We start from the raw sequence: 13,536 nt of genomic DNA, 5'->3' as shown, positions 1-13,536 counted from the left end.
TAAATTTTAAAGGAAAAAGATATCAAAAGGAGTCAAAAGAGTTTTTATGGAGTTAAGGAATCTACAGGAATCTTAAAAATATTTTATGGAGCATTGTGCTTTATGGCAGTGAAATGTAGCAGTAGAAAAAAGAAAAGAATAAAAATATAGGCTTTTAAGATGTGGTACTGTAAAATAATGTTGAAAGTTGATGAATTTATAAAGTATAAAATGAAGATGTTAAACAAATTTTGGGGAAGAGAAAATTTTATGACAGAAAACAAAGCCTGGTAGAATATTATATATATTAAGAACAAGGATTCTATTTGGTTTACAAAGGAATTGAATTTGATTCTAAAGAGTTTGGTCCTCAGAGAAACTGTAGAAATCAAAAACACTAAAGGAGGTTAAAAATAAAAATATATGGAACAAATTATTAAGGGTGTTGATGTAAGAGCGCTTGTAGGCTTATAGGTTGGCACAGTTTCAAAAAAAAAAAAATGAAGTGCGTCATACAGTAAGGCAATAAAATATGATTCAATTTCAGTATCATAACATGCACCACAGGTGTGTTGATAAACTTCTCCCTTATATCCTGAGGTTTTTGCAACATATAAAACTCCCTTAAAAATGAAGCATGTGAAGTAAAGACAAAATACTAACAGCTGAGGTCACATTTAATAAACATAATAAAGCAAAGAAAATCAATTTTTTTTAAGTTAGATTAATAGGTTAAACAGCTCAATGATTTCAGTTTGTGCAGTTGTTTTTTCTTCTTGTTTAACCTCTGGGACTGGAGTTAGGTATTTCTTTAGTTTGTGCAATTGGCATTTATTATATACTAATGAACACAGTTGATAACTCTTAAAAAAATATATTTGAATATTTATGACATATATAATATATATCAGTATATTAACATAATATGACTGCCATGCATGAGTTACAGTAATTGTATATATTTAGTAGAATATATTAATTTTTATAATAAATTTGTTTTTCCAGTGATGAAGCAGTTGATTTAGAAGACTGGAAAAGGAGTGGAGGTGCAAAGACTGTGTCAGATGGCGATTTAAATGCCACTTTCATGTCTAATTCTGGTGTTTGCATAGATTCTAATCAGTACCACCATAAGGTAATCAACGTATAATTCTATTTATAAAATAATAATGTCAGTATTATTTTAAGCATGCATACTTATTTATTTACTTTTAATATATTTAGTTGTATTATCAATAAAAAAAAGTATACTTTAATTTACATTATTTTATTTCATTATTTTAGAATGATTATTATTACAATTTTTTTCTTATGTTGACTAATTTATATTATATTCTATCTATATCTTTGTATTCTTATCTTAAGAGGAATTAGGAGGCCCATCTGTATCTGACTGACACTTAATCGGTTTGTCTTATTATGCAGACAGGAAACAGAACCCTTGAATTGATTTACAAGCATTTTCTAATAAATAAAAATTAAATGACAAGCTACATCATCATGGACCTAGTGATCCAATCACGCATAACCCAAGATAAGGAAAAAAAAGAAAGTCTATGAACATTGATAAAGAATTTACTTATGGAGGAATCATAGCTTCAAATAAATATAGCCTCCTCTTCCTCCTTCCAGAGGATAGCTCAGTGTTCTATCCAGGAAATATTATACACCTCTCAAATAGCAATTTTTGTAAGATTTTGAATTTTACCTGGGATGGGAACTCATAATGGTCAATGTTTTTGCACATTAGAAAAGTAATATGACGTTGCACCAAAAATGCTGGTTTTTTTTTTTATCCATAAATACATTTTCAAATACATTTGAAAACAGGTATATAATTGCTGAACGAACAAATCTCATCTATCCCCAGATTTGTGTAGTAAACAGAAGTATCCAACTGACTATAATCTGTTCAAATCTGGAGGATTTTCTATAAGTAAAGAAAAATGAGAAATTATAACAGTTAAGTTAATACTCAAACTAAATTCAATCATATGTTTTCTAAATTCTAAAACATATATATATCTGATGAATAAATACCATTTTGATGAATAAATACTAATTCTTTTATGAGCTAGAAGGCAGAGGATGATAAAAATTTCTGCTCTTCAGATTTTTAATTTATAACTAAGAAGTCATGTGTTATTTTTATGAAGATGTTTTCTTACATTTGTGTATCTTGTATATGGCTTTTCTTCATGCAGGAAGTATCTTTATTATCTTTTGTTTGACCTATTCATATTTTAAGTAAAAATAAAACTAAAAATTTTAAATAAATTTGATTTATAAAACAAATTAAAAAGTGAAAAATAATACTTTTACTTTGTTTGAAATCAGTACTTAAAAGTTAATAAGTTGTGATTTGGTTTTCTTTTTTTAATTTGGCTCAAAATTGATAAAAGTTAACATTTTAATTATTTCTTTTAATGTTTTTGACATCTAGTCAAATTTAAGAACCCCCTCCTTTTATTGAAGTGAGTTAAAAGTATAAGTTTATCTATGTAATATAATATATTTATATCAAATATTTAAACAAATGTAATTTAGGATTTTATTTAAAATGGAAAGTAATATTTTAATAGGCTTTACAAAATTACTTTTACCTGGGTTGGTTTTTAATGTTGTTCACTTGTGGTATAATTAAACCAGTATTTTTTATTCAAAATATCTGTTAGTATTTATTTTCCAGTTTCTTTTTTTTTAACTTGTTACGTGCTTGTATTAAGAAATTTATTAAATAAGTTACAGCCATTTAATGTTTATAAGTGTATTTAAATCCATTGTGATAAAGTACATATGTGTATTAAATAACAAACAGGAGATAGCATTAAATTTGCAGTACAGCCCATGTTTTTGGTGTTGCCATTTTCCTTACAGTTGAAAATTAAATTTCAAATCTAATTCCAGCATGTGTGATTAAATTATTAGACATAATGGCAGCCCAGCCGGTGTCCGCCAGCAGTATAGAGATACAGTGATGTAGAGAGGTGCATGGGATAAAAAGAGATAGCGATAAGGAGAGAGTGCAAGGGAGGGGGTATGATGTGCACTGTCGGTTACAGAAGGGTTGAAGAGGAGATGCAAGCAAGACAGCAGCAGTAGCAGGGCTGGAGTGAGAGTGAGGTCGGGATGAGGAATGGCAGGCAGTGGCATGTTCTCCCTCCTTTTCACCACTGCTTTACCACCGTACAGACATAGCATCATTGTACGTTCAAAGCTGGAACTTGGAACTCGGGTGTGGTGATTTTGTAGTGGGGTAATAGGGAGAGCTAAGTTATGATGTTGCGAAGGGATGGAATTTAAAAAAAAAAAAAATTGGGTTGATGTCGGTATGAGTGAGTAATGTACAAATAATTAAAAAGGAAATTAGAAAGAGATGATGTCTTTTCACGGCTCGAGACATCATAATTCAAAATAACTGAAAAAACCAAACAAATCATACAGCTTAAAGAGAATAGATAGTTTTTTTTTTGTAATTTTTAATGAACATTTCAGTTGTTGTGTACTACCATGATGTATTTTTAGCTTTCATTCATTGGCTTATCAATGTTTTCAGCTTTAGTTGTACTTTATTGTTTTTACCCATTGTTGATAAAATGATAAAATTGTAAACGTATGAAATCAAATGAAATACTTTTGATTGGTGAAATACAAAATAATTATAATTCTTAATAGAATTTTGTGTATTTAACAATAAATAGTTATGACAAACATCAAAATGGAATTGAAATTCACATTCTGTTTTTCTTTTTCCATGTTTAAAATTTATCTTGACTTTTTCTTGCTTTTTTTTGTCCTGTTAGTTTTATTTTGATAGGAAATATAATTTTTTTTCTTTCTTAACTCCATTTATATAAAATTGAAATCCCAAGTGAGGTATTAGTTGTTTATTTGTTTTACTATATTTGTAGACTTTAAAAAATAGAATGAACAATTAAAAAATATATACTAAAATGTAAAAATTAATACATTTTCTATAACTCTTTATGTTGGCCCTAAGTTAAAATTTGATAATTATTTAATTAACACTGCATTCAAAAAGTCAAAATTCAAATTGAAATTAAAAGATATAATTTTTTAACTTAGAAAAATAAAAAAAAATAATAGAAAAAGATATAATGGATAATTAAAAAATATGTTGGCACTAAATTAAGATTTTATGATTATTTATAATTGACACTGATTTCAAAATGTCAAAATTTTAAGAGAAATTGAAAATGTAATTTTTGAATTCTTTATATGGTTTCTTAAATTCAGATTCAACGATTAAAAAAAAATTCTAAAAATAATTTGTACAGAAAGTACAAATGGTTCATCATGCAAAAATGTAGTAAATAAAAAATCCAGGAAGGAAATGAATGCAAACTTTGAAATGTTATTTTATAAATATTGCTCCAAATAATTTACTGAATTCTTTTTTATTTGTGGTAAACTGATTCTGATTTCTTATTTTTCAATCACATTTCTTTTTTTGCTGTCTTCAGTAAACAAAATTCTTCTTATTCTGTTTTATTATGATTTTCTGTTCTTATAGGTCTGTCCTTATTTAGGAAACAGTTTTAAGTTGCTTAAAAAAAAGTTAAAAGTTCTTTTTGTCCAAAAAAAGGAGAACTTTGGTAAAAAGTCAAGATACTTTTTTTAAAAGCATATAGTAATTTGAATTACTCTTTGAATGCTAGCAAATGCTATACATTCACTAATCATGTTTTGTCAATTGTTGAGAATTCTTTGACTTTGCATTGCACAGTAACCATCATTCAAGTTATCTATTACAATCTCTGCTGATTGGTCTGGAATAAAACTCCAAATGAACCAATTTACATCACAAGAAGTCAGTCAAATCATAACACTTGTTAAACCAAAACACTTTTAGTTATGTTAGTAACACATTCAAATTTACATTGTTTTGCAAATTAAACTGTTTGAGCTAAATATTCAATTCAAAATAATTCTAAATAATAAAACAAACATATTTGATCTCTGGATTTGATGACAAGCTCTCAGTTTTAGGAAATATGACTGAAATTCAAATAATACTATAAACATAAAATTCTGAGAGTGAATCATTTCTGACATAATGAGTTATTTTCTTTCTTCAGAAAAAAAAAAATATCACTTATTAACAGTCCCGAAAGGAATGGTGAGGTCAGTTTTTGATAAAGCACTTCGTGCTTGTTTGTTTTCTCCAACCAGTTTTCTGCTGCTATTAGGTCTGGGCATGTGTGAGTGTAAGCAAATGCAATTACCGCTAAAGCTTGCCGGATCGAATGTAGCTGCACTGCAAGTGTAAATGAATTGGTAAACATGTAGTCTGGAACAGACTCAGGTTGACTACTCCTGAGAAGTGTGGTTAATTGAAACCCAGCTATCAAAGAACACCAGTATCCACGGTTAAGCATTCAGATCCATAAAAAGCCTTTACAAGGACTTGAACCTTAGAACTCTCGACTTTGAAAATTAGCTGATTTGTGATGATGAGTATAACCACTAGACTAAACTGGCAGGGTAATTGCATAGTAAACAAATATATTAGTTGATGTATTCATTCAGTTAAAAATCTTTCTTCTTTGTCTATTTTATGATCCATGGGTAATTTGTGGGGTCATCCAGAATAACACATATTCCACAATTTAGATCAATTTAGTATTTTACATGAAATAGTTTAAAAATTTATTATACAAATTTTCAAAAAATAATTATTTATTTATTAACCACATTTTCTGAAATGTGTAACATATATAAAAAAAAAGCTGATAAAGTTGTTATACTTGGCTTTGATTATTTATTCTTATAAAGCGGAAAAATGATACATGAAGATAATTCAAAAAAGTTTAAATAAATAAACTAAAAAATTTTTAATTTGATATTTTTAAACTTTTATCGATCCCCCCCAGTATTGCCCCCAAAGTATTTATTTTGAGCCACTTGCACTACTATTCTTGGAATAAATTGTAAGATAAGATTAAATAATAAGATAAACATGTTTGTAAGTACTGAGCAAAATTTTTTTTGATATAACTTACCCCAAAGAAATTATCTAATGTATCCCATTCCCTGGAAATATCAATCCCGAAATTTTATCAACAGATATACAAGAATCTATGTACAAAATTTCATAAAAATCAGCATATCCAGCTAAAAGTTATTAAGCTTCAAACATGCCAACACAAGTATGCACGATTATTACCCCCTTCCTTTTGTTTGTTTTTTGAGGTTCCTACATCATGAAATGTAGAAACCCACAAAAATGGGGTGTGCGTTTTTTGAACCCACACCCTGTTTTTTTACTGATTACTGTACTTTCCTTCTTGCAGCGTAGCTCCAGAGTTATGATGCCAGGAAAGTAAAATCGATGAAGTACAAAAATTTAATTATACTGAATAATATTTTTTACAACTGCAAAATATTGATTTTTTTTAATGCATATTTATTAAGCCTAGATTGATTGTGTGATTTATGAATACTTGAAACGTTCCTCATGATAAAGTATTTAGAAAGGAACTAGATTCATGAAAATCAACCAAAATAAAAATCAGCAGTATGGTTACCAAAAATCATGTGGATTTTTTTAGGAACTTAATGATAGAATTTCTCTGTAAAATTAAGAATAAAGTGGTTTAAAGAAAAATAATAAAGGAATTCAATAACACTTTATTGAGTTCATGCATTTGTATGGTATTTTATAGGAAGTGTTTTCATATTAGCCATAACTAAATATATATATTTTCTTATTTTCTTAAAATGTATAGTTCATACAATTTCAATTTTCAAACTTAATTGATCAACAGAAGCTTACAAAGAAACTTGTTCATGAGAATATGAAAATGGATATTTGTAGCAGATGAAAAATGCCATCTCTGAATAAGATTCAAACCCAGGATTTCTGTATGAAAGGTTGAAATGCTACCAATTCACTGTGGAGATCAGCGATTTGAAAACTTTTTATTTAAAAGTTTTTTCATCCTCTAAATACAAACAAATGAATAATAGCAATTGTAAGCATATATACAAGTGTATATATATATGTGTGTGTGTGTGTGTATGTGTATATATATCAAGGCCATTCATGTAAGTCTAAGCTACTTCCAGTAATTACAAGCACAGAATGCTAGTCTTACTAGGAAAAGTAAGGAGTTAAGTGGTTTCTGGTTGCCTTCTTCATTGATCTAAATGTATGTAATAACATAAAAATATATATACTGTGCCAACTCTACTGAAATGAAAGTAATATTCAGTTAGAAAGGGACAGTTTCACTCTGTTTACCCTCGAGGGGATTTATTGTGAACATCACTACTTTCAGCCAAAGCAAAACTGATTGTTTCGTGTTGTCTCTTGTACCTAAGTTGCATTACATATGTCATAACTATCAAAATTATAATGAAAAAAATTAATGTACCCACCTATTAAAACCAGTGGCATTATTTCATTGCTTCAACTCAATAGGAAAAATGCACTTATGTTTTTTTTTCTTTTGATTAGTCAAAAAAAAAGTAGTATCTATACTACCATGTTTTTTTTATTTTTTCAATTTACAATATACCACTCATGCAGTTCTGAGTTTGACAACTATCTGTTGAACATCTGGAAGTCAGAACAACCATGCTAAAGTTACAAAACCCATGTGTATATATATATATATATATATACATATATATATATATATATATATATATATACATGGATGCTGGATTATCCAACACATGCTAGTCTGCTGTCAGGTAAAAAATATATTTTTTGTAACACATCAGGATATAGATGTGGAAAGCATTGACATAGCCCCTAATGAATATCAGTAGGGTTAATATTTATCTAATCAGGACGATTTGTATAATTGTTTGTCTTTCCTCATATACATTTCAGTTGTGATTGAAGTATCTAATATTTATTAAATTAGCTAATAGAGATTACTGTGGGCTTGATTTAAACTTCTGTTAGTTAAGTTTCACTAGAAATGTTTGACTTAAGTATATTGCTTTTGGGTGGGAATAAGTGCTGCTCTAAACTAATCTGGATGCTGGTTAATAATTTATAAGATTTTCATCTTTTTAAAGTAATTTTCAGGTGTCTAGCATAAAGCAAAAGAAAAAAAAAATTTTATTCATTTAAAACAAATTATCACCATCACTTAGATTTAATTTTATTCTTCATTTTTGCCTTTAAATAATTGTGATCCTTACCTCTGATCCATGTTATTTTTAAAAAGTATGATTTCAAGTTTACTGACAAAAAAATAAATGTATGAATAAATGGTTCAAAATATTTTGACTATTTTTCTACAAAAAAAAAAAAATAATAATAATAATAATAAATAACTTTAGATAAATATATATACTTCTTACTTACCAATAAATAAACAGATCATGTCAAGAATAGTAGATATGCCATCCAATACATCCAGTGCTACAGTTGGTATCAAAAGTAACTACAACAGCATTACCAGAAGTATTAAGGAAAACCATGCAAAATTCTTAATCAGATTATCGACACAAAATAATAAATGAAAAAGATAAATTCCATATTCAACGGATATGATTCCAGCTTGATGTAGGAAGCGAGTATGACCCCAGAAAAAAAGTAGGTGGTTGGTATAATACTGGCTGTGGAGGAAAACAGTCTTTCTGATGAAGATATGAGAGAGATATATGGAAATATGGAAGGCAGTGAACAGAATTAGCTATATTGAATAAACCTCATAATAATAATAAAAAGAAAAGTGCTAACACAAGAAAATAGTAATTACAGGATGTAGGAATAATGCAATATATTAAAATATAAGTAATATGAGATCTGTCTGAACTCTACCGAGTATTCTGTAATTTCTCTTTAGTACGTTGGCTTACCTGTGAGGTATAAGATGAACTTACCAGTTGATCATTATTACTAGTAGGTGGTTATTCTCTACCATCCTATCCATCTGTAACCTTAAGGGAAGGGATTGCCTACCATAGGAACAGTTCTAGCTGTACCCCAAGTGCCTTTACAGTGTTTAATGTAGTCTATTGGCCATAACAACTGTTGTTTTTCTCCTTGAGTACATCCTTATTTTTTGGATTAAGCCATGTGGGCTGGTTATATATAAACATCTCTGCTCAGACAGGCTCTTTAAATTAATTGCCATCTGATGGAATGAAAATAAATAGACCTATTACGTACATCAAAGATTTCTATTTTATATCTGCTACAGTAAACATAAAATAACAATCATTGTTTTCCTACAATTATATTAATGTGCAGTCTACCTTCAAAAATGTTTAACCATCCCAGTAGTGACTAAATATTGAGTAAAGAATAAGTCACAGGTAAAAATGTATATGCTAATTTATCTATGAAATTTAGCCCTACACAAGATGATTTTTATATTCAAATGTTATTTTATGGACTTTCACAAACCTACTTGTTACGTTTCCTGTGATACAATTATGACTGAATAAATATTATATACTTCACCTGTCCATTGAACTTGATCAGTTTAACTAAATGTCCATTAATTCAACACTACTATTGCACTGTCATTAAAAATTGTATTCTTTGCATTCTACTGTGGGCATATTTAAATGAAAATTCCTCCATAAATTCTCCAGCTGTAGACAAATCAATTATTATTTGTCTACAGAAATTTGAATGGTGATGACTTTTTTTGAATTTTTAATACAAAATCTTATAATTATTGAAAAGATCCACATCTACTGCTAAACAAGTTTTCACTCTTAATCATATTTGGATACCTTTCACAAATTTTAACTCGGTCTTCAGTTCTGCAATATTATAAGGGTTATAATAATTGTAAACAGTACTTTCATAATTTCCTAACGATAAGATTACGTAAGATCAGGAATTCTGATTAGCCATAATCCTTCTGATATTTGACAGTCGTAACAAAACAGTCAAATATTTGACAGGCATTAAAAGAGCTATAAATTAATTTGTTATAATGTCTTAGTAAATATTTTATTAACAGAACTGTTAAAATAAATCAACCCAATCATTTTTATCCGTGACATGGCACACCAAACACCAAAATGTTAACTGTAAAAGTGATTTTAAAAACGGATGTATTTACACTGCCTCAAATTTGGTTATTCTGTGTGTTAATTTAGCTGTTAAGATGAAACCATGCTTGATATAAGAAGTAAAAATTATCTATACCATTTCTGTATATTTAATAATCAAATGGATCACTTGTAGCAATTAATTCAAAACAAAAGTGATTTTGCAAGATCGTAATTTTAAAGGTCATGTTGCTCTTAAAACTGTTGTTTTAGTAATTCTGAACTGAGAAGCTAGTTGTCACTGTGATTTTCCAGAAAACTAAAGCAATATATTTTTAATGTTAGCATACAACTTGTTAGCACTGAAGGACAACCAGAGCATGCGTTATCTACTACTCACAATTTTTATTTATGAAAGCAATCGAGTGTACATTTTATACTCGATTTATTCACACCAGTGTGAGGAGATGTATTCCTAAATAATCTTGCAGCTGCAAGATTATAATTCATTGCCAAAATACTTTCTAAAATAAGAACTCATTTTACAGCTCTTCACATGTAAAATAAGTTTGCTTGATGGTGACTGTTTATCTAAATCCAATTAAGTTATGACAGAATAAGAAAAATATACTGAACTAACAGTGTAACTATAATTTCTGTACATGTTAGAGAGTTACGTTTTTGAATTATGAGTTAGTAGTTCTTATTTCTTTAAGAACTGACATTGTCAAAATTAACAGAAAATAAAAAATCAAACATCCAACTGGAAATAATATAAATCAACTAAATTAATACTCACATATAAAGCAAAACAAAAAAATTAGTCAACAAAATTAGAACAAAAAAATACTAAATAAAAAAAAAGATCCACCTAATATTATTTTTAATTTGATTTGATTTTTTTTTAGTGTAGATTAATCTTTGTATTTTTATTGATTTTTTGGTTGAGGTTATCAACCTGAGCATTTAAGAGCAGTTTTTGTACTCTTTTTGGTTCATTACCTTTTTTATTTAGAATCTTTTGTTATTGATTTTTTTGGTTGTTTTATTATTTTTTTATCTTCTTGTTAATAATTACTTAATGCTTTTTTATTTTTTAAGTAGCGTACCACGTCGCGACTTCGCCCACAATATATATCTAGCTTAAACTCGCAATGCTTTTTTAATAGCAAACTTATTTTTTTTTATAAATAAAAAATATTTAATCAACAATATTATATTTAGATTTTCATTAAATCCTGATAAAACGGTAAATAAAATTTTTATGAAAAATACTGAAAGAATATACGATGAACAATGAATTTTTGCCCAAAACTTAAATAAAGGAAAACAGAAAATATAAAAGTCCAATAAAGATAAACAAAAAATTTATTACAATCTCAAATCTAGCATCCCCATCGCGGCTTCGCCCGTGCTCTATGGTTACTTGCAGTTCCCGTCATGATCAGAGGGTCATGGCTCGCTTCGCTCTCCCTTCCCGTTTTTTCCCGTTTACCTTTCCTTCTCCCGTTTCTCTTTCCCTTTCTTCTTTCCTCATTTCCCTTTCCCCGTTTCTCTTTCCGCTTTTCTTTTTCTCTTTTCCCTTTCCATTTCCTTTTCCCCGTTTTCCTCTTTTTTCCATTTTCCCCTTCTTCCCTTTTACCTTTTTCTATTTTTCCCTATTTCCCTTTTCCGATTTTTCCCTTTCTCCCTTCTTCCCCGCGCGTAAATCGGTCCAGTAGTTTTTTAGTCTATAGCGGACACACACATCGGAAACATTGCAATGCAATCGTAAAATATTTAATATAGCGTATGTTGCTTTTACGTCCAACAGTTAGCGCTGTTAACACGAAATTTAGTTTTTTATCGATTTGAAACCATTAAAATCAAAATTTCGTAAAATCCTTTCTTAGTGCACGCCTACTTAAAGATACGAAGGTACCCTGAAAATTTCAAGTCTCTACCTATAATAGTTTTAGTTGTACGTTGATTATGAGTCAGTGAATCAGTCAGGACACTCTCTTTTATATGAGATTAAGTTTTTATTTAAGTCTCCTTTACTTGGGTTTCATTTGTACTTCATTATCTATGTTATTTATTTGTTTGATTATTTAAGTTAATTGTATATTTATTTACTTACACTAATACTCTCCTTTTTTATGATTAAATAACTTTATTATACCTTATTTTTATTTATTTTTAATTAAAACTAGGTGTTTTTTTATTGGAAATCCAACCAAACCGACATTAGAGAATTGGCGAACTTGATATATTATGTAGCAACATTTGGATTTCCATTTTGACCTTCCCTGAATCCATTTTGACTAGTTCGGCGTGACGTCTGTACGTACTATGTATGTATGTATGTACGTATATATCTCGCATAACTCAAAAACGATTAGCCGTAGGATGTTGAAATTTTGGTTTTAGGACTGTTGTAACATCTAGTTGTGCACTTCCCCTTTTGATTGCAATCGACTGCCAAAAGTGTCCAAAAAAGCCCAAAATCCAAAAAAATTTGGATTCTGAACTTTTTCTTAACTGCAGTAATAAGTCCTTATTGAGAGTTTTTCGATATATCATTAGTGGTCTTATTTTCATTGGTTCCAGAGTTAAGCAAAATAAAAGTTTAATTAATGAAATATTTGGATCTTACAAGGGAAAGCACATCGGTTTGAATCACACTTCATCTCCTTTTCTTTTTTTTAACTTTTTTTTTAATTAAAATATATTGATTTATTAACAATTATTAACCCGTGATTGTAAAAAAAATACAATAAATTATTATTCAATAATAACAATAAAAAAAAATGGAAAAAAAATCAGAAGTTATTAGTGAAATAAAATTGTAATTAATATATATATATATATTATTACATATGTGTATATGTAATAGATTTGGTGAAACTCCTGATTATTTAATATTAATTGAAAATTATAATTTAGAATCGTATTATTTTTATATTTTCTAATGTAATTTCTGTTTAATTTTATTTAATTATTCTGGAATTTCTGTTTAATTTTATCTACATTAAAGTTAACTACAGAGTGACTGAAAAATAGACCCTCACGAGAACAATATATACAGTGAAGCACACATGCCAGATCTTTAATAAATTTTTTTAAATATATTGATTTATTAATAATTATTAACTTTTGATTGTAAAAAAATGTTTACAATAAATAATATTTCAATAATAACAATAAAAATAAAAAATCAGAAGTTATTAGGGAAATAACATTTTAAGTACTTTTAAAACCGTGTATATGTAATTTAGCAGGCGTATAAGGAAGTCAGTTGATGTACACAACATATTTTTTTGTTAAAGAATTCATGTCTTGACTAAGATAAAAATCGCACCAAAGTTGAGAGTGACTTTTCATGTCATTCACACATATTCTTAAATTACACTACATTATTTTTTTTTTTTAAATAATATATATTATTTTAAAATATTTGTGGAAGTTTTTAAAATGGATTGAATTTTAAAACTTTTCAAATATTGTTTTGAGTACTTAAAAGCATATACTTATATAACTTATATAATATGTTAATACAATATAATGAAAGTCTAACAATCATATCAA

General features: G+C 28.1%; 1 protein-coding gene across 1 annotated transcript in view; it reads left to right on the top strand.

The window, feature by feature from the left end:
- mAChR-A (muscarinic Acetylcholine Receptor, A-type) overlaps positions 1-13,536 on the top strand; it is a 100,419-nt gene that overhangs the window by 68,494 nt on the left and 18,389 nt on the right. The window contains exon 4 of the mRNA XM_075372030.1: positions 985-1,114. Coding sequence (XP_075228145.1) covers positions 985-1,114 — 130 coding nt within the window. The remainder of the gene's footprint in view (positions 1-984; positions 1,115-13,536) is intronic.

Source organism: Lycorma delicatula, chromosome 7 (assembly GCF_047948215.1).
Source record: "Lycorma delicatula isolate Av1 chromosome 7, ASM4794821v1, whole genome shotgun sequence".
NCBI lineage: Eukaryota > Metazoa > Arthropoda > Insecta > Hemiptera > Fulgoridae > Lycorma > Lycorma delicatula.
The sequence above is the reverse complement of the archived record's forward strand: the minus strand, read 5'-3'. Positions and strand labels throughout refer to the sequence as shown.